This window comes from Kogia breviceps, chromosome 14 (genome assembly GCF_026419965.1).
Source record: "Kogia breviceps isolate mKogBre1 chromosome 14, mKogBre1 haplotype 1, whole genome shotgun sequence".
In the NCBI taxonomy this organism is placed as follows: domain Eukaryota; kingdom Metazoa; phylum Chordata; class Mammalia; order Artiodactyla; family Physeteridae; genus Kogia; species Kogia breviceps.
This window is the reverse complement of record NC_081323.1, coordinates 50,831,051-50,852,860: the sequence shown is the minus strand read 5'-3', so window position 1 is coordinate 50,852,860 and position 21,810 is coordinate 50,831,051. Positions and strand designations below refer to the sequence as shown.

Here is a 21,810-nt window from a genome sequence, read left to right as displayed (position 1 = left end):
GAAGTCTGGGTGGGAGTGACAGCCCCCGCAGGTGATGGGGAGGGGGGCATAGGTCAGAAAAGGAGGTGGGGGTGCCTCTGGGGTAGTAGGAGGCCCACTAGTGGCCCTGAGACCTTTATTTGGGTCCATGTGGGGTGGACCACTAACTGCACACTTGGAGGCCCCCCAAAAGAGGATGGGAGTCAGCTAGGGCAGGAAGGTGATATTCCAGGGGTGTCTGAAAATGAAGCAGCAGGCTGGGTAGGCCACCCCCATGCTGTTCTGCAGGAAAGTGATGGACTCATTCTAGGCTTGTTCAAAGCCTGGTCAGGACACACCAAGCCAGAATGTGGGGAGAGGGTCAGAAACGGCTCAGCCCTCGGGTCAAGGGCGAGATGACTTCTGGCCCGGGAACTAAGAGGAATGAAATCTGAGAGGGAAGATTCTCTGGCTGGGGAGCAAGAGGAAGTTGCGTCCTAACTCAGTATCCAACTTGCATCAAAACCCAAGAGGTGTCTGAAAGGCACCAGGTTGGAAACGAAAACGCTTTTAGTTTTTAGACAAGACAGGGACTGGACTAGGGATGGAGGGTGCAGGGACTGCGCTCGGCGCGTCTGGGGCCCAGCCTAAGGGAGAAAGGTTTGAGTCCCAGGCTGAGGTTAAACCGAGGTCAGGGGAAGGCGGGCAAGACCAATGGGGCGAGCAAAGAACATCAAGAGTAAAAGCTTGAAGGCGTCAAAATGAGCGGCAAGTGCAGGAACCGGGCGTCGGCGTGGAGAGTACGGCGGGTACTTGGGAGACGAAGATGAGCGGAGAAGAAGCCGGGACTTTGTCCAGTGGAGACCCGGAGGCGGCAGAGGTTTCTGAGTGCGGCCCTGCTCGCTCCTCCGGCTTCGCCCGGGCTCCCCCGCCGCGCAGCACAGTCAGCTCCTTGCCCGGGCCTCCCGGGCCCACGCTGGTCCCTCACGTTCCTTCCCGCGGCCTCGGGCAGGCCGCAGCCCCCCGGCCCCGGCGACCGACTCGCCAGGGTCCGCCCCGCCGCGGCGGCCCGGGCCCGGCCGCTCCTCCCCCGATGATGTCACGTCCCTGGCCGCCCCTCGGCCGGCCGCGCCGCCCCGCCCCCGCCTCCCCCGGCCCCCAGTCCCCTGGGCCCGCCAGCTCCCGCCATCCCTCCTCCCGCCCGCGCTCCCTGCCTTCGGCTCCCGCTCCCCCGGGAGCGGCGGCGGCGGCGGCGGCGGCGGGATGGCCCGGGCCCGCGGCCAGGCCCCGGGGAGCGGCGGGCGGCGGCGGCCGCGGCGGGGCGCCGCGGGAACCGGGCCCAGGGGGGAGTCGGCCGGGCTGCTGCTACTGCTGCTCCAGGTGCTGCCGCCCGCGGCTGCGGCAGGGCCGGGCCGCCGGAGCACGCGGGGCGCCGGCGGCGGAGGCGTCTGCTGGCCCGGCGCTGCCCCTGCCTTTCCTCGGGACGCGCGGCTGCTGCTGCTCCTGCCGCCGCTACCGCCGCAGTCGCCGCCGAGCTCCGCGCCCGCAGCCTCCTCCTCCTGGATGGTAATCAGCGTCCCGCGCCGGCGCCACGGGCGGGTGGGCGGGAGGTGGGGGCGGCGAGGGGGAAAGGGCGGGCAGGCCCGCGCCCCCGCCTCGTCTGAGGCAGTTCAAGGGGTGCTCGGGCCCCCCCTCCGACGACCGCGGCCCTGGGCAGCCGCCAGAGCGCGCCTCTAGGGCGCCTCTGCGCGGACCGGGTGCCGTCTCCGCTCCCCTCCCTCACCGCCCCGCGCTCAGTCAGCCCGCCGGCGCTCAGGCCGCGGGGAAATCCCTCCATCTCCCCGCCCCGCGCCCCGGGAGGGGAGGGGACAGCGCCGGCGCTAGCGGACCCGCTCTCTCCGAGGGAGCGCCCAGGAGGCTGGCGCGCACTGAGCGTCCGGGACTGGCGCTGCGCTGCGCTCCTGCAGGCGCCAGGTGCCGTCGGGCGGGCGGAGCTGAGACGCCCCGCAGCCTCGGCGGGACCGGATCCCCGGCTGTGGGAGCGCCCACCGACTGCGCGCCCTTATGTTTCCTGCGCAGGACGCTCTGCCCCGCGGCGGGCTGAACCTGAAGGAGGAGCCGCTGCTGCCCGCCGGCCTGGGCTCGGTGCGCTCCTGGATGCAGGGCGCGGGCATCCTGGACGCCAGCACCGCGGCGCAGAGGTAAGCGCTCGGACGCGACCGGGCTCGCTCGGGTTGGACGGCTCCGCGCCTCCTTCTCTCAGCTTGCCGAGCTTCTGGGGCGAGGGGTTGGAGAGAGCCCCAACTCTGCACTGTCCTGGCAAGCTCTTGTGCCCACCTCGCCCTGAGCGCCTCTGCTTCTTCCTGAGAATGTGGGGCGGGCCGGGGCGGGGCTTCTGCCTCCACTCCTGGATGTCCCGGCTCTGATTTCTGACTACCGCTCGCTAGCCCAGCCGTCCATGGCTCTAGAGGAGGAGGTCTCCCGGCTGCCCGCAGTCCCACAGCCACCAGCTGTTAAGGAACTGCTGACCCCTCCTTCTCAGGCAGTTAAGTGCCCCTCCTTGTCCAGTTCCACAGATCTCAGCCAGGAAAGGCACGAAACCCAGCCCCCTTTCTGCTTTCTCACATCCCTCAGAGTTGGAGGATGGGGACGTGTGGAGATGGAGAAGCGGCTGGTGGGGAAGAGATGAGGTGGGCAGTTGGCTTGGTGGAATGATTGGGGCTGAGGATGGGTCAGGGCCACTCAGGTCCCTCCAGGTGTTTTTCTGGGGGTCCTACCCGAGGTAGGGGGTCCCTAGGAACCCAGCACCCACACCCATCTCATTTAAGTGACCCATCTGACTCCTTTGCAGGAGTCTGGGCAGGGAGCCTGGGTTGGGGATGGACTCCTGGATTTGGAAAGGAAGCATAATGGTTCGTTGACCAGCCCCCCACAGCACCTGGGCTTTTTATATCCCCAGTTGTGAGCAAGGGGAGGGGAGGTTAGACATCCTACCTGGAGTTCTCAGTGCCTGGGACTAGGGAGGTGTTGCCTCTGCAGACACATGGGACACTTGGGAGCAGGACTTCCCCGAGGTCTGAGCAGCTGGAAGGGATTCTGCTGGGGGGTTTCCAGGGCAGACCAGACCTGGATGCCAGCCACACATTCACATCCCCAGTCCTGTTCAGGGGATACCACCCCACCATCAACCCCAAACTCACCCCTTAACAGACACACACCTTGTTTCATGTTCAAACTGAATGGTGTTCCTGCATTCCTGTGCTTTCATGACTGTCCAGAGGGAGCACCGGGGCCTCTCTCTGGAGCTCACCTTTTTAGGAAGAGAAAGGGTCTTGCCTATGTATTAATATCCATACTTTTACTCATGATATAACTTTTCTAGAAGAAAAAAGGAAAATAGAAAACAAAACCCCATCTCTCTAAATAGCTACTGTACATAATTTAGTGTATTTCCTTCCCATCTTCCCATTAACATATTTTTTTCCTGTGTTATACATACAGTTCTGTATCCTGTTTGTTTTTCTGTTGGTTCTGGTTTTTCATTTAATTTGAGATGGTCAATTTGTTTGTCTTTTTCTCCACCACCGCCTTTGTGGTGAGAGCTCCTTGTAAGAGAGGATGAAGTGTTCCAGTGGGGCCTCACGGTTTAAGGTTCCTATTTCTCTCTGACATTCCCCTCTGTCCCTGTCAGCAGGTTTGATGAGCAGGAAGCTGATGGGAAGGAGGCAGTGCCCTTGTAGCCTGTGTCGGTGCAGGAAGTGTGGCGATGAGGCTCTTCCCATGAGATTGGGCTTCAGCAATGTTGTCTGCACATGGGAAGAGGTCTTGAGTGGGGTTGAGGTGTCCAGTCTGAGTCCCCAGGGCCGCATCACCAGGACTCAGAAGGCCTCCCCAGTTTGAGGAGAGGAATTTCTTCAGGCCTGGTCTGCTCATCTCCAAGTCCAGAGGCTTCTCTGTCTCAGGACACTGATTGGGAGCCCCCACATGTTTGGTTGGCTCTGGGCACCTCCTGCCGAGGGGAGCAGGTGGGAGGTACTTCTTTCTCATTCTTCCTGAGATGCCATCATCTCATCCGTTGGTTCTTGATCCCCCATCAGTCCTCTGTTCGGGTCTTTTCATCCTAAAACAACAATGACAGGAATTCCTTTCCCTGCCCCTCCCCCATCTTCCACCTCCGAAGGCTCCTCTCCCTCTGTCTCGGAGGAACTTGCCCTGGAACACTCCCTGCAAGGCTGCTTGGGGTCTGACAGCTGTCTTTGATGTGCTCTTCGCCTTCACCCCACAGCCGCCAGCTTGTCAAGGCTTCTGGACGGTGCCTCTGGGTCCTATTCCTAATCACAGTGCCCACAGCCAGCTCGTAACCATGACACACACTCTTGCCCTCCACGACTTTCCTCCCTGGCTTGAAGGTTAACCCCAGTGTATCACCTCAGCCTGCTAGCCCACTGTCCCAGCCTCCCACCTCGCCCCACCCCCCCAAACCGTCTGACTGTCTGCCATGCACCAGGGGCCAAAGAAACATTTCCAAAGAACTCTTCTCTGATTGTGTCCCTCCCCAATTAAAAACTTAAGTGACCCCTCCACACACTTCCTCCCAGATACTCAGCATTCAAGGCCCATCACAGTCTGATCCCAAGCTTCCTCTCAGCCTCTGTATGACTCTTGGCATACAACAATGTCTCTTGAAACAGTTCCCCTGCTCCCAGCACCCACACACCCACTGAATAAAATCTTACAACCTCTGGGACCCTCCCCCCCCAGCACCTCCTCTCTCTGTGCCCTCCCATCCCAGGGGAGGAGTTCTTAGTGCTGCCCAGGGGAGCAGTTCTTAGTGCTGTCTAAGGGTGCTTATCACAGGCCAGAGTCAGCTGTGCCCTGCCTGTCCTGGGCTTCCTTGCCCTGCCAGCCTACACCTTCCTTTAGGGCATGGATGGTGGCTCATTCATCCTTGTGTCCACAGCACCAGGTTCGAGCAGTCAATAGGGGGTAATGAGTATCTGCTGCAGGAAGCAGGAGTGCATGTTAGAAGGTTACTGAGTCCTTTTTTGTTGGGCTCTGCTGTCCACGTTGGTGATCTACCTGACCCCAGGAACCAGGTACTGGAGCAGCTGCTGCTGCCCAGCTTTACAGCGCCAGGGTTTTTCAGAAGGTGGAGAAGGAGGAGAAAGCCCAGAGCCTGCTAAGATCAGTGAGGGAGGGCCTGCCAACAGGAAGGAAAGTTCTGAGCGAAAGAGGGGTAGGGAGAAAAAAGAGGCTGCATACCATACGCTGGAGGTAAGAGGGAAGGCTGCCAGTGTCTTCCTGGTGGGGAACTCTGCACAAGGATCCCTGGCCTACCCTGGGCCAACAGGACTTTATCTCTCAGCACAGAAGCAGTTCTTCTCTCCTTCTGATGTGACTCCCAGCCTGGGGAGACTCCTGGAACACCCAGGCTAGCCCTCCCCCTTGAGCTGGTCCCAGAATACTAGCCGGGCCCTGAGAGGGAAGCCAGCTGGGGCTGCGTTTCCTGTAAGCAGCAGCAGGCTAGCATCCCTGCTAGGAAATGCTTTTGTTTGCTTTAATAATTAATAGCTCTTCCTCAGCCTGGGACCTGGCAGGCAGGCCTGTGGGTGGGTGGCGAGGGGGGTGGGCACAGAGAAGCAGGTTGGACAGTCTTTGGGTAGAATTGAGAGCAAGAGGAAATATGGGAGAGCTGGCTAGTGAGATCCTCCCCTCCCTCCTTGTCCAGGGACCTGGTGGCTGAGATAATTTACTGGGGCAAGTGAGCAGGGGATATGAAGCAACCCCAAAGCCTCATCTCCGGCAGGCTCTTCTAGACCCAGGTTCTGCGCAGCTGCCTCTAGGCACCAGGTCCTCCTGCCTGCACTGTCGCATCGCATCGTTGGGGTGGGTTCACCCCAGTGAGCCTCTGCTTTTATCTTCCCAGGCTCTGGGCTAGGCCAGTAGATCTTGGCTGGAGTCAGGAATGCCAGGCCCAGCTTGATGATTATCAGCAGTCCCAGGGACCCAAAGGATGCCTGCAGGGTGCTTGGAGGAAGAGAGGATGCAGAGGAGAGGAAGGTGGGACTTATGCAGCCATGCTAGGATGGGGAAAAGAAGATCTAGATTTAGCAGAGACAGTAGGGAAATCTGAGACAAAGGATGAGATGCAGGAAGTACACACTTTTACTCCTTCTACCTCCAGGGTGGAGGGGGGATCAAAAAGGAGCCTCCCCCAACGGCTGATAACAGCAGGGCTTCTCCCCATTTCCCCAGCATTCCAGATTCCAAGATGGATCAGGCCCAAGCCAAGGCACTGCTCGGAACCTTGGGCTGCCAATTCAGGCAAGAGTTAGCATTTAGTAGAGGGCAGAGGGGTGCAGGGGAGACAAAGGCCTGAAGGTGCCTCTGGGGGAAGGCCAAAGCTCCAGTCTCGGCCATTGTCCTCTGTGGGATTTGAGATGCTTGTTTTAAATTGCTAGCACTTATAATAAGTACCTAATCAAGGATGTAAAGACTTATGAATGGCCATCTGACCAGAGCAGAGACTGACTGTGAGGGAGGCATCGTCTGTCCTAGACAGCTGTGGCAAGGTCCAGCTGCTGCAAGAAGGTTCCTGGGGCATCCTGCTCATCCTCTAAAAGGAGCATCTCCAGGGACCCCTGGGTGGCCAAGCAATAGCAGCCAGACAACTCTGCAGCCCCCAGATGCCCCCAGATGCATCCCCCTGTACTCTGAAGCACAGGTTACCTGAATGACTCAGGCTGTGAAGGTCAGGTTGCCCTTGGTGTCACCTTTAACCTGGATTCCCAACACAATACTCAGGAAGCCCACACACACCCATGCTTGGATGTCCTCCAACCAAAAAAATAGCTGTGCACACCGAAGCTTTTCTGTCCCAGTCTCCTTTAATTTGGGGGCTATTTCAGAAGATGGGAAGGGGGTGAGTGGGCCCTGGTGTAAATATGAAGATGAGCACTTTCTCCTTCCACATCCGTGCTCTTTACAGGAGCACATGCCCCACTGCCTCAGCACAATCCAGAGTTAATAGGGAAGTGTTTTGTTGAAAACAATCTTTTTAAGAAAGCAAGGAGATGTGTAAATCATTTGGGAGTCTTACAAAAGTGGTTAATGTGGCTGTTTTCATCACTCAGCTGCATTTACCTGGAAAAGGCGTGTATGTGACACACTTTGTGCACTTATCATGCTAAGTGAATGAGACGTTTCTGAATTATAGGCTCCAGCAATATACGCACCAGGTGAGGCAGTTCCTCGTGCATATTGCCAGGCTGCACGCAGGCCCTTGGGCTGTAGCTTTGCTGGCTTCCATCACACCGCAGGCCTCTGGATGGCTGGGAGTTGCTACCCCACTCACGTCCCTGGGGACCCTTGGGAAAGGGTCTGCTTCCTCTGCCAGCAACTGCCTCCTAAGACTCTTAGACCACCAGAGCCTGCTCCACCCACCTGCCCAACAGGCCAGAAGCACCTGAGAGATGACGCCCCAGAAGCCCTCAGCCAGTGACTGACTGGAGTTGGACGATGAAGACCCCAGCTCCCTTGCTCAGCCCTCTGACTAGCTAAAGCACATGTTCTAGACTTGTTTCCAGAGCTCCCTGGGGGCTGAGCTGCAGCTGCCCTCAGTGGTTACTCATGGATAATGCACCTGTTAGGGACTGCCTTTCCTTCTCTCTCTCACTCCCCACACCCGCCAGGGTTTCCTGGAATCACCTCCCACATAAAGTGTTCACATATGAATCCTTGTCTCAGGGTCTGCTTCTGGGGAAACCCAGATAAAACACTTGCCTCTCCAGACTTCTGGGGCTCTCCTCCTGCCTCTCTCCCTTCTTCCAGATAAAGGATTCCTATCAATAAACATCCTTGCAGTTTCTCTCCACACCCCAGTGGGTGTCTTGGGCCACCCCACTTTGGAGACCACAGAATCAGAGACCTTGGCCTTCATCCACATCTCTGCCGCTAAGGTACTGTGGGAGCACATGTCTTCTCCCAGGGTGCCCCAGCAGGCTTCTCAGACCTCTCCACGGCCTGGGTCTATCTTCTGAGCTGTTTGAACATATTTCTGTGTCTCTTTCTTTCTGTTCTTTAATCTTGGTTTGCTTTCTCATTGCAAGAGCATCACCTCTTCCCAAGGGGAGAAGAGCAGAAGTCTCCCCCTCCCCCTCCACACCCTCTCCCTTTGCAGCTTGCAACTCTGCTCAGGGATGCTGATTGGTCACCTACTACACGGGCAGGTAGGCGGTGGAGGTGCCTGGGGGAACCAGGAGAAGTCCAGACAGACCTGCATCTGGCACTCTAGCTGCTGTTCTAATCCTCATGTCCTCTGTGTTCATAGGAAATATGAGGATTTCTTTAAACCAAAACCTTTTCCATTTCACCTTGGTCTTCTCACTTGTCTCACGGGGGTATGAACAGGATAAACTGGAGACATTCGCAGACCAGGAGGGGTCTTGCCTATTCTGCCATCTTCTCCTGGTCTGCTTGGGGTCATATTGTTCTGCTGTCATTCTTTTTTTTTTTTTTTTTTTTTTAAATGTATTTATTCTATTTATTTCATTTTTGGCTGTGTTGGGTCTTCATTGCACATGGGCTTTCTCTAGTTGCCGTGAGCGGTGGCTACTCTTGGTTGCGGTGCACGGGCTTCTCATTGGGTGGCTTCTCTTTTTGCGGAGCGCGGGCTCTAGGCGTCCGGGCTTCAGCAGTTGTGGCTCGTGGGCTCTAGAGCGCAGGCTCAGTAGTTGTGGCGCACGGGCTTAGCTGCTCCGCGGCATGTGGGATCTTCCCGGACCAGGGCTCGAACCCGTGTCCCCTGCATTAGCAGGCGGATTCTTAACCACTGCGCCACCAGGGAAGGCCCTGCTGTCATTCTTGATAGTGATCCCTGTCCCAGAGCTATAGCCGCCTCTGTCCCATTGCTTTGCGTGGATGTGTGTGATTGTGCCTCAGACCCACTAAGCAAGGTGGAGAATGGAGGCTGATGCTGGGCTGCCTCAAGGGAAGTAGAATTGAGCCTGATCCCACAGTGGAGTAGGACAGTGCAACCCCTTGATGCCCTGCAACTGGCAGCACTGGCTACTGGTCCACAGACCCCAGGCAGGGGTACCTGCTCCCTTTCCCCTCCCCTGGTCCCCCCAACCACTCTCCCTGGGAATCCAATCCTGCTGAGAGGGCAGGCCCTGTGAAGGGAGCTTGGCTTGGGGCTTAGGGCAGACTTCCCAGGTCTGGTCTTTAGGAGCCTGGTAGGAACCCCAGGCAACCAGGACCCAGGGCTGACTGGTATTTGCCAAGAAGGATGGATGGGAGAGGAAGCTTAGCATTAATGACTGACTCTTGGCCTGGGAAGTACAGGAATGTCTGTGTAGATAGGGTGTGTTGAGGGGTCCAGGGGGATTGTGTTCGTGCTCAGCCTCCACCCCTCCTCTGTTAAGGCCTCTTTCTTTCTCCATATGCTCTCTCCCCACTGTCTGAGAGCCTTCCAGGCACCTTTCCTGGGCTAGATGATAGAGTAAAAGGCAGAGTGATCTGGGATGGCCCCACAGCCCATCTCCTGGCCTTATCTACCCCCAGATGGTCCTGTCCCTGGGGAACCTCACTGCCCCTAAGCTGGTCCTGGGGGCTGGAGGGAGGAGTCAGCGTTGCTGCCTCATTAGCATATTCATCAACAGTAATCAGGGACCTGCTGTGATCAGAACTGTCTTCAGGCTTCCCTGCCTCTTGGCAAGTGGGAAGCGGGAGGGTCAAGGCCTAGATGTGAAAGGACTGTAAGCCTGAGGCTGAGGAGAAGAGAGGGACACCGAGGAAGGAGGGAGGAGGATGATCCTGGAGCAAGGAACGTGTAGAAATAACCTTTGGTGGGGAAGAGAAGGTGTCGGTGGCCCCCTCCTCATCTTGATCAGGGACGAGCAAGACCCGTCACTTCTGCCTCCAAAATTAGCATTTTACATGGACGGCTGAAGCTCCCAAGCAGGCTTTCAAGAGGAGAAACAGTTTTCATTTTATTGTTTATGTATTTACTGTAATCTGTATGAGTAAAAACACAACAAGCTTCTGAAGCCCATGACATTTCAGATATTATGGCTTTGCAAGAAGCCAAGTAAGAGTAAGTTGATTTAAAATTATACAAAGAAAAATATTAAGTAGTGATGAGTATGGCAGATGTTGTCACAGTGGCATGTCCCCATGATGGGACTCTGGTCTAAATGGCTCTCAAGACAGTTCCACCATTCCCATCCTCGCCTCTGCATCCCTGCAGCAGCCTCTCACTTTTCTACCACACTGTGCCCTCCTTGCTTACAGTATCTTCTAAGCCCTGCCTGACTTCAGAGCCTTCTGGTGGCCTTTAGTCATACTTCCCAAACCACATCCCTCCACCAAAATGCTCTTTAGTCAAGTAAACATGGTGTGTTAGTTACCTGTTGCCACATTTAAAAAAATCACCCCCAAACTCAGCAACGTAAAACAACATTCATTATCTCACACAGTTTCTTAAAGTTAGAAATCAGAGAGCAGTGTAGCTGGGTAGTTCTGGCTCAGGGTTTCTTATGAGGCTTCAGTGATCTGAAGGCTTGACTGGGGTTTGTAGGCCTCACACAGCTGATCAGTTAGTGCCGGCTGTTGGCAGGAGGATTCAGTTCTTCTCCACGTGGACCTTCCATAGGGCTGCTTGAGTATCGTCACAACACAGCAGCCAGCTTCCCCCTGAGTGACTAATCCAAGAGAGTGAACAAGGAAGAAGCCATGTGTCTTGTATGACCTAACCTTAGAAATTGTATGCTATCGCTTGTGCCATATGCTATTGGCCACACAGACCAATCCTGATACAGTATGGGAGGAGACTATATAAGGACCTGACTACCAGGAGGTAGGGATCATGGGGAACCATCTTGGAGGCTTGCTACCACACATGGGGAGCACTGGCCTGAGCGGGTCAAGGAGGGTCCATTCCTGGAGGGTGTCCCAGGGCCCCCCACATACACCTGTGTATGCATTTCCCAGCAGTTGTGGCTATAGCACTCTTATAGGATGAGGATCTGGAGCCATGAGAGAGCTAAAGAACACACTTTGGAAGACCTTGGCCCAGAGAAGAAAGTCTAAACTCCATGGGCTGGTTTTTGTATGCATGGATAGTCTGGCACTTCCAATAAAACCTTTTCTCTCCTCACTTCACTCTTTGAAGTGGTCCAGTAACACTAACCCTCATACCTACAGCCATTTCTTAATGCTGTTAGTTCTGCCCTTTTGCCTCCTGCCCCGGTTGAGCTCCTATTCATTCCTCAAAGACCAGGGGGAAGGCCACCATCACCGTGAAGTCTTCCCTTCATCACACACAGAAAGAATTAATCTTTTTTCCTTTGCTTTTACCATTTTTTATATAGTAACATCTCTTAGGGGCACCCACCACTCTGTCTTGTGTTGCAGCTCTCTGTATCTGTCTTCCCTCCCCTTCCAGGTGTTTCACTCTGGCCCCACGTGGTGCCATGTGGCCAGCGCTTGATGCATCATTGGGGTTCAGGAAATATTTGGTGTATAGGGCCTTGGTTCTTCTCCTCCTCCTGCTCTCACCCTGGCTTTGCTTCTGAGACTGGTTTCTGATGAGCCAGGAGGAAGCAAGGCCAGAAAAGAAGATCCTTCTGACCAAGGGAGCCAGTGATGTCTTCCTCCAAGCATGGAGGCAGGTCCCCCTATACCTGGGGAGGACATTCCCACCTTCAGCCATTACCCAGGGTCCAGGCTGGGCAGACTAGTGGCTCTGAGCCAGTTCAATGTGTCTTGAGAGTCTGATGGGCTTCATCATCTCCCAGTCAATACTGTAGGCTCATGCACATAGCCAGGAGCTGGGGTACAGTGGGATATTCATTCCAAAACCTCCCAGCTGCCCCTTGAGGCCCTAAAGGGCAGTCACAGGAGCCTGTGGTCAGTAAGATGGGTTGCTTGTTCATCTGGTTTTAGAGATCAGCCTTCCAAAATTTGAGGTCCAGGGAAAAGTCTGGGAAGGAGTCTGCCAGGGATGCCTCTGTTGTCACCTGTTGTGCTGCTTAGTCCCATGAGAGCAGGCTGGGGTGACCTCAGGGCTGGGAGGCCTCTTCTAGAACTGAGATGGCCCTGGCAAGGGTGGATTGGGCCCATCCAATTTCTTGCCCAAACTCTTGACACATCAGAGCCAAGTCTTGGCCAGCCCACCTACCTGGTCAGAGATGATGGGGTCTTTCTCTCTGGAGGGCACTTCCAGTGGTTGCCCAGCAACTTTCCTCCCCACAGTGGCGTGGGCCTGGCACGAGCACATTTTGAGAAGCAGCCCCCCTCCAACCTCAGGAAATCCAACTTCTTCCACTTCGTGCTGGCCATGTATGACCGGCAGGGGCAGCCGGTGGAGGTGGAGCGTACAGCTTTCATCGACTTTGTGGAGAAGGACCGAGTGAGAGGCTCATGGGCTCGCTGGGAAGGAACAGGGTCGGGGGGTGGGGAGGGTTTCAGGGAACCCCCTCCCACTGGAGCAGATGACGGATAGGTGGTGGAGGAGTGGAGAAGGGGGTGGTGAATGGATGGGAGGGAGGGGGGTAGGGAGGAAGGTTGGGTGGGAAGGGAGTTGGGGGGAGGGGGGTGGCTGGAGGATCCCCGGGAGCATCAAGTATCCTCCCTATCTTGTCCCTGCAGGAGCCCGGGGGTGAAAAGACAAACAACGGGATCCATTATCGCCTCCAGCTGGTATATAATAACGGTGAGTGAGGCCCTCTGCCCACTGGGTACCGCAACACCATGTGTCACTTGGTGCCCCACTGCCAGGGTGGAGGGGCCCTGGCTTCAGCCGGGGAGGGTGTGGAGTGTGTTCAGTCATCAGAAGCCACAGGGGGTCCCCAAATAGCAAGCCCTCTCCACCTTTCCACCCTTAGGACTTCGGACAGAACAGGACCTCTATGTGCGTCTCATCGACTCCATGTCCAAGCAGGTGAGCCAGCCCAGGGGATGCTCAGGCCTGTCCAGCCCCTTCTCTGACCCCCATCTCCCTGTGGTCTGAGCAAGCATCCTTGTCCCTGCCCCCACCTCCCCCATGCCCTTCATCCTCACCAGTCTAGCTGTCCACAGTTCTCACCACTGTCCACAGGAGGAGGATGTGTGACTTTTGCCCTCTAGATAAGAAAAAGACAATATTTGTTCAATGACTTGGTCTTAGGTCATGTTATCTAGAAGTTCAGCCTAGATGGGGATTCAAGTACACATGGTTTATTGGGGAGGATGGGGAGAAGCTCTCAGAAGGGGAGGGAGGAGAAGCAGGACAGGGCAGGGGATGCTCAGCAAGGAGGTGGTCTCAGCTGGAGTCTAGCCTCAGCCTGATCCACGAGGAGCCCTGGAGAAGGAATGGCACCAGAGTTGTTCCCCCTTGAGGCAAGGAGGCCAGGATTCTGTCCCCTGTATTGGTCAGTTACTGGCTGGGGACCACTCCCAAGGGGAGAGTGTAACCTTCTAGACATTTTCAGGGGAAGCAGCTCCTGTCTGCTGAGACCAGTTCTCAAGAGAAAGCCCTTAGCAGCTAATGCTACCCACAGCTGGGGGATGGGTGCACTGGTCCAGGAGAGGGGACTGAGTGGGGCCCCAGAGCTTCCACTGCAGGCCCTCAGTACCTTGCTGACTTGAAAAGACAAGAAAAGGAGGCCCAGGGACCAGCATGAGGAGCTCGGGGCAACTGAAACCTGAGTCAGCCCTGATGGACTATGCAGCCACAGGGCCCCAAGCCTCAGGCTTTTCAGAGAGGTTGTGTGTGCTGGTAAAGGATCAGGGCTGAGTCTCAGATGTGAAAATCAGTGGCCTGCAACTTGAGGTGGAGACTTCGGCTTTCCCACACAAACAGTCTTCTAGCAGCCCCTACCCAATCCCAGGGCAGAGGAAGAAGTGGTGTATTTCTAAGAAGCCTGTGGTCTCCATGGTGTGGGAGGCGGACCAGGCAGTGGCAAAGTGGGATTGCATGGTCAACAAGTGTGGAAGGGGTTGGAGAATGTCCGGAGAGAGAGGAACCCACAAGTAAGGGATGGCTGCGAGGCACAGAGGTTATAAGGTGGAAGCCCAATGTGTGGTTTGGGAAGCTCGCTCCTTGCTTCAGGGCTGAGGAGAGGCTGGGGGACTGGCTGGGGGTGGGGGAGTGGGGTGGTGGTGGCTGATCCAGCAGTCCAAGAGGGAGCCACTGGCCTGGCCTGTGGAGGTGATAGGAATGGGGAGAGGGGCCAAGGAGCCAGCGGGACAGCCTGGAGGGACAATGCTTGTGAGAACCGTGGAGGTTGGAGTGTGTCTGCCCTCCCAGCAGCCTGACCTTGGTCATGGTGATCTGGGGACCTCCCTGCCCCTGAGCAGAGCTGGCTCTGGAAAGAGCTGCCTGTGGACAGACAGAATCTGTAGACCTCATGCCACTCGTGAGCAGTCTGATGGTGGTACTGGTTTGGGAAGCCAGGTTCCCAGCTCCCTCTTTGCATTCCTGGGCTCCCAGAGAGAGTTGGAGGGCGTGCTCTTCCCCAGGAGCAGGGCCCAGCTGCCCCTCCACCTGGCCTTGAGAGGAGCCTCCTTCCCCTCCAGCCTGCGCACTTCCCCTTCCCCAGGCCATCATCTACGAGGGGCAGGACAAGAACCCCGAAATGTGCCGTGTGCTACTCACCCATGAGATCATGTGCAGGTGAGAAGGGCTAGGTCACCTGCCCCTGGACTCTTGGCCCAACCCCTACCACTGCCACCAACCCCCTCCCCACTGATCCCCAGGGAAGCCTGGGGGTGGGGGGTGATGAGGGAAGAGTGAGGCCCCTGGGCACAGTGCTGGCTGAGGAGAGGGTCCTTGAGGACCCATTAGCCTGGCCTGTTTATGTGGCTTCTCCGAGTGTAAGAGAGGCCTCCTGCTGCTACTGGGAAGCTTCACTAATAAAGCTCTGGGGAGGGCTCACTGGGAGATGGGGGCAGGGCCTGGGCCTCCTGGATTAGCTCAGAAGCTGGAGGAGGAAATTTTGCTGCCTCTTATGTGAACTTCAGGGCACCCCCTGGGCAGGCAGGATGGGGAAGAGGGAACACAGTGCTAGACTCCCCTTTTCCATTCCCCTAGAGCTTGGCATTTCTAGGCAAAGGCTCCCCAGGAGATGTCAGTCAGGAAGGATCCTCCGAGGCAGCTCTTCATACAAGGAAAAGAAAATAGTGTTAAAAAATCTGGTTGGGGGCTTCCCTGGTGGCGCAGTGGTTGAGAGTCCGCCTGCTGATGCAGGGGACAAGGGTTCGTGCCCTGGTCCGGGAAGATCCCACATGCCGCGGAGCGGCTGGGCCCGTGAGCCATGGCCACTGAGCCTGCGCTCCGCAATGGGAGAGGCCACAGCAGTGAGAGGCCCGTATACTGAAAAAAAAAAAAAAAAAAATCTGGTTGGGACAGTGGCTACCCTTGGGAAGGGCAGTGACCATGAGGGGGCTTCTGGGGCACTAGTCACATGGTATTTCTTGGTATGGGTGCTGGTTACATGGGTGGGCTCACTTTGTGATAATTCATGAGGTGCATGCTTACAATTGGAGCTCTTTTCTATATGTATAAAAAGTGTACAGAGAGCGTAGGTGGTCAGCAGCCTACCCTTTCCTAGATCCTCCAGGAGCAGCATGCCTTTGGGACAAGGGTTTCTTGGCCAACCTTATCCCCAAGGATAAAGGCTCTCCAGGTCCCTGTGTAAGACCCTTACTGCCTGTCTCCCACAGGCCTCTGAGAGTGAGCCCCTCTGGCCCAGGGATTCCATACTCAGAGACAGGACATCAGCATCCTCACCCTGGAGCCACACACACACACCACACCACGTGCTGTAATCTCCCTCTCCTTCACCCCTTTCCTCCTTCCCTCCCTTCTCATCTTTCCTTCAGCCGGTGCTGTGACCGGAAGAGCTGTGGTAACCGGAATGAGACACCCTCAGACCCCGTCATAATTGACAGGTACAGACCGGGGGAAAAGGGCCTGGCAGCTGCAAGGCCAAGGCAGGCTGGGATCAGCCAAAGAGCACGGTGGCACCCACCACCCTGTTGGTGGCTCTGAGCAGAGAGAAACGGTCCCCTGACTGAAGCCTCTGGTGGCAGACCTTCTGGGGCTGGGCATAAGAGTTGTGTATCCTGAGGGAAGGAGATGGAGAGGGCAGGGGTGGAGGGTGGTAGAGGCTGCTGGGCTAGAGGGGCTGGGAGGGCCTGGCAGGGAAGCGGGCTCTAGTCCTGGTGCCTGGTGCCTCTGTGCTGTTTGACTTAAGTTTTCTGATCGTCCATTTCCTTTGTTTAAAAAATAGGGAAATACTTAGCAAGCTTTAATCACAGGATTGTCAAGGTGATGCATATGAAAATGCATTCTCCCACCATGATTTTTAAAAATTTTTTTATTCCTTTTTGAATAGGAAATGCATATATAAGGTACAAAATTTGAAAAGTATAAAAGAGTAAATAATGAAAAGTATGTCTGCCCCACCCCTATGCATAGCATACTGTACACAGTCTTTCGTACTTACCTTTCTATTTGTAACAATATATCTTAGAACTCATTCCATATTGGAACATAAACCTTGCCTTGTTCTCCTTTTAGTAGATTAAACCATTCACAGCGTACTAAAATTCAAGTTTAGGAGGGTTGACAGCAAAGTCTCCCACCCCTGCTGCTGACTCATCCATTGCCCTCCAAATAAGCAAGCATTATTACCAGTTTCATGGGTATCCTTCCTGAGATAGTCTGTGCAAGAAAATGCAGACACAAGCAGTCTCCTTATTCTTTTTTCTACTGCAAAATATTCCATTGTATGGATGAACTATAATTTCTTTAGTCTCTATTGCTGGACATTTTGTCTGTTTTCATTCTTTTTCAGGGATAAAATATGCTGTAGTGAATTACTTTGTCCCTGTGTCACTTAGCACATGTGTGAATTTATATAAAGGATATTACTAGAAGCAGAATTTCTGGGTCAAAGGTGCATTTGTACTTTTGATAGTTATTGCCAATTTGTCCTCTATAGAGATTATACCAATTGATATTCGTACCAGCTATTTTGAGAATGCCTGTTGCCGTATTCTGGCCGATTAGTATGTTGTTTATTCATTCAACAAATAATTTTTTAACATCTATTGTTAAATGTCAACATCTACTGTTAAAATGGACCCTGTGCCAGGGTCTCTTCTATATGCTGTGGATTAAGCAGTGACCAACGCACACAAAAAGCCTTGTGTCGATGGGCTTACAATCAAGTAGGAGAGATAGACATAAACTAACTGAATAAAATGTACAGCATGTTAGATAGTGATAACAGCTAAGGAGAAAAAGAAAGCCATCAGGAAAGATCAGAGAGTGCCCAGGAAGGGGCTATTGCAATTTTAGAGTATTTAAGGAAGGCCTCACTGAAACTGACATTTGAGCCAAGACCTGAAGGAAGTAAAGGAGCGAGCCAAGTATGAATCTGGGAGAAGAATGTTTTTGGCAAGAGTGTACTTGTCGTGTTTTAGGAACAGCAAGAAGGCCCAGATGACTGGAATGAGGGGGACAGTAGGAGATGAAGATGTCAGAGATACAATGGGTGGGGCAGGAGGAAGGCCAGACCATGCAGGGCCTTGTAGGTTGCATGTAGACCATTCCTGTAAATCATTGTAAGGACTTTGACTTATTCTGGATGACATGGAAGCCAGTGGGGGTGTTTGAGAAGAATGATATGACCTGATTTATATTTTGACAAGTTTTTAACTCTAGCTCCTGTGTTAAAGATGATCCGCAGGAAGCAAGGGTGGAGACAGGGAGGTGAGTTAGGAAACCATAACAATTATCCAGGAGAGATGATGGAGGCTGTGACAGAGGGGATGTTATAGAGAAGTTTGTAAGAAGTGGTTGGATTCTGGATACACTTCATAGGGAGAACTGACCAGATTTGTTATGGAAGGAGAGACAAGATGACAGGGTGAGAGAAGTCAAAGATGGATCCAAGGTTTCTGACCTGAGCAACTTTAAGGGATGGAGCTCCTATTTACTGAGAAGGTGGAGATTTCAGGAGAAGCAGGTTTGGGAGGAGGAAGATCAGGAGTTTGGTTTTGGATGTATGACATTTAAGATTCTTGCTAAACCTCCAGGTGGAGATGTTGAAAAAGAGCTGAACACATGAGTGTGGCTCTCAAGGGGAAGGTCCAGGCTACAGATGTAGATTTGAATGAATGAAATCATTGAGGGAACGAGTCTTGAAAGAAAACATGAGAGGTCCGAGAACTGCATTCCGAGGTGTCCAATGTTGAGAGGTCATGGAGATGTGTAACCAGCAAAGGAGAATGAGAAGCAGCTGCCAGTAAAGTAGAAGGAAAATCAGGGGAGTAGAGTCCCAGAAGCCTAGATAGAAAAATTATCCCAAAGGGAGGCAATAGTCAACTGCATCAAATGCTGTTCATGGATATGATAAAAAGACTAAGGGTTAATCATTAGATTTAGCAATGTGGGGGACATTGGTGACCTCAACAGGAGCCATTTCAGTGGCAAAAGGGGCAGAATTCTGATAGGAGTATGTCTAAGAGAGAATGGGAGAAGAGAGATTAGAGACAGTGACTAAAGGAACTCTAGACTTTCACCCTAAAGGGATCAAAGAAACAGGATGGAACAGGGTGGTGACAGGAGCACAGTGTAAGGCCAAGAAAAAGATATAGCTTGTTCAGATGCTGATGACAAAAACCTAGTAGGAAATGGAAAATTATGATGCAAGCGTTAGAAGGGAGAATGGCTGAAGCAATGTCCTCTAATCAGCGAAGGGCAGGGTTTCTCCTGCACACGTGGAGGACTGGCTTTAGCTGAGAGCACAGACGTTATCCATGGAGGCAGCAGGGAAGACAGAGAACCTGGACATGGGTAAATGGGAATATCCAACATAGGAGCTTTCGGATGTTCTTTCCTGATTGCTTTGTTTTCTCAGTGAAATAGGAAGCAAGGTCAACAGTTGAGGTTGAGGATGGAGAGGGAGACAGTAGGGCATGAAACAGTTGTCCAAGAGAGTGAGTGGACCATGGAAATGTTCTGTGATTGCCAAGTGGCACTAAGGGCCCACCTAAGATCTGTGGTCATAAATTTATTTATTTATTTATTTTTAAAATTTATGTATTTGGGGCCACGCCACGCGGCTCGCGGGATCTTAGTTCCCCAACCAGGGATTGAACCTGGGGCCATGGCAGTGGAAGTACCGAGTCCTAACCACTGGACCATCAGGAAATTACCTGTGGTCATAAATTAATAGTGAGCAATTTCCCCAGTCCTGCTGAGCCGCACAAGTGCAGGTGCAGAACAGGTGAGTGGTTGCATATAGCCAGAGTTAGGGGTTTGCTATGTGAATATGATGAAACATGAGAGGGCAAGAGAGTGAAAAGCGTTAGCAAGGGGTGTTTACACAAATGGAACAAGGAATTTAAGCTCAGAAGGGAGAGGACTATGGGAGAGTGAAGAGAAGGCGGGATGAATGGAACATAGGTTTTGATGGGGCCAAGAATTACTAGAGTTGAGGTACTAGAAGGGGTTGGAGCTGGTGGTTAGGGAGTGGGTTGTCTGTAGGTAGGATTATTTGGAAATTCCGTTTATTGGTAGTGTGGCCAAGGGAGGGTAAAGAGAAGGTCACTGGAGGAGAGATACTCAAGGAATGGAGAGAAGAATGTGTTGGAGGAATTATCTATTTACATTGATACTGAAATCACCAGGAATTTTGATTGATTTTAATGATTGTTTATAGATCTTAGATACTGATCCTTTGTCAGGGAAGTGTATATCAAGTAACTCAATGTAGTTGAATTTATCGATATTTTCCTCATGGATTTCTTTCTGCATTTTGTTTAAGAAACCTTTCTCTATGCTGAGTCATAAAGATATTCCCCTATATTTTCTTCTAAAGATTTCACAGTTTTTCTTTGTACATTTAGGTTAGTAATCGATGTGGAGCTAATTTGGGGCATGGTGTGAATTAAGGTATCAATGTAATTATTTTTATTTATGAATCACTAATTATTCTAGTATCATTTATTAAATAACTCATCATTTCTTAATGAGCTTCAGTACCACCTATGTCCTAAATCAAGTTTCCTTCTATTTGTGTGTCCGATTCTAGACTCTGTGTTTTATTCTCTTGATCTATTTGATAATCGCTGTGCTAACATGACATTGTTTGAATCACTCTATCTATATAAAAATAATATAGACAAGCGTGTAGGGTAAGGTTCCCATCTTCTCTTGTTCTTCAGGGAAGAACTGACTATTTTGGCCTTTTGTGCTTCCATATAAATTTTAGAATCCATGTAGAAAGTTCCACACCAACACACACACACACACACACACACACATCTTTGGGGGTTTTGTACAGTTAACTTATACATCAATTTGGAGGAGAATTCACATCTTTATGCTACTGAGTCTTCCTATCCATGAATATGGTTTATCTCTCCATTTATATAGATCTTCTTTAAAGCCTTTCAATAAAGGTTTATAATTTTCTCAATTAATTTTCTCAGTAAAGTCTACATACACATATTGTTTTCATTCATTCACTCATTCAGTAAATATTTATTGAGCATCTACTATGTACCAGGCACTGTTCTAGGTTCTAGGAATACCACAGTAAACAAAGCAGACAAAAATATCCATATTCATGGACAGAGAAGACATTGGGGAGATGGGCAATAAACAGTAATTATAAGTATGTTAGAAGGTGATAGGTAGGAAAAAATAGAGAAAAATAAAACTGATCAGGAATTTGGGGGTGGGGGAGGTGTGGTTTTAAATGAAGTGGTCACAGTAGGCCAAATTAAGAAGGTGGAGTTTGAGGAAGGACTTGAAGAGGTGAGGGAATGAACCATTCAGTTGTATGGGTAGCTTATTTCTAGGTACAATTTATATTTTGTTGTTATTGTAAATTATATCTTTTGCTATGTTTTCTAAGTCTTTGTTGATAGTATAAAGAAATATAATTTATATTTGCATGTAGATATTTGTCTTTAGATTTCTTTAGTTTTGTTTTTTCTATAGAGACAGACATGTAAAAAATGACTTGTTTTTCCTATCCAATCCTTTTACATTTTATTTATTTTTCTTACATTACTGCACTGACTAGAACCTCAAGTACAACCTTGAGAAAATAAGGAGTGATAATGGGCAGTCTTGGCTTGTTTTTTATTTTAAAGAAAATGCTTCCAGTGTTTCACCATTTAAAATGTTGCTAATTGTAGCTATTTGGTAGCTATACTTCAACAAGTTAAAAATGGTTGGTATGAGAGTTTTTTAATTTTTGTTTTTTGGGTTTTTTTCATGAACAGATGTTGAATTTCACATGTTGTTTTTCTCTACATGTATTGAATTGATCATATGGCTTTTCTCCTTTAAACTGTTAATGTACTGAATTTCATTAATGGATTTTCTGATACTGAACTACTCCTGGTATAAACCTAACTTGATGATGATTTACTATCTTCTTTAAATGCTACAGGATTTGCTTTGTTAATAATATTTAGGATTTTTGCATTTATGTTCAACACGATTGGCTTGTAATTTTCTTTTCTTACAATGTCCTAGTATGATTTTGACAGTCCGTAGTATGAGACCCTTAAATAATTAGGCGGGGCATGTTCTTTCTCTTACTATTTGCTGAATGAATTTGTATTAGTTTGTAATGATTTGTTCCTTGAAAATTTGTTACCATTTGGTTTTAGTTTGTGGGGTTGAGGAGAGAATTTTTAAGTCATTTATTCATATTTTAATGGTCATAGGACTAATTTAGGCCTTTTATTTATTTTTTACTCTATTTTCATGAGTTACATTTTTAAAGGAATTTGTACAATGTGCCTGTTTTCAAATTTGTTTCCGTAAAGTCGTTCATAATGTTC

At 51.7% G+C, this 21,810-nt stretch overlaps 1 protein-coding gene across 6 annotated transcripts in view; it reads left to right on the top strand.

Annotated features, from left to right (window-relative positions):
• Positions 1–1,221: 1,221 nt before the first annotated feature.
• Positions 1,222–21,810, top strand: part of EBF4 (EBF family member 4) — a 54,231-nt gene continuing 33,642 nt past the window's right edge. For 3 of the 6 annotated variants that reach the window (XR_010836412.1, XM_067012490.1, XM_067012489.1), the window contains exons 1-6: positions 2,023–2,159; positions 12,211–12,367; positions 12,607–12,670; positions 12,843–12,898; positions 14,538–14,611; positions 15,820–15,888. Coding sequence is in view for 5 of the 6 variants with exons in the window: in XM_067012490.1 (XP_066868591.1) it covers positions 2,023–2,159; positions 12,211–12,367; positions 12,607–12,670; positions 12,843–12,898; positions 14,538–14,611; positions 15,820–15,888 (557 nt within the window). In the remaining variant the exon portion in view is untranslated. Of the gene's footprint in view, positions 1,525–2,022; positions 2,160–2,586; positions 2,649–12,210; positions 12,368–12,606; positions 12,671–12,842; positions 12,899–14,537; positions 14,612–15,819; positions 15,889–21,810 lie in introns of those variants that run through there. The other 3 variants (XM_059037703.2, XM_067012487.1, XM_067012488.1) reach the window with 2 other exon arrangements.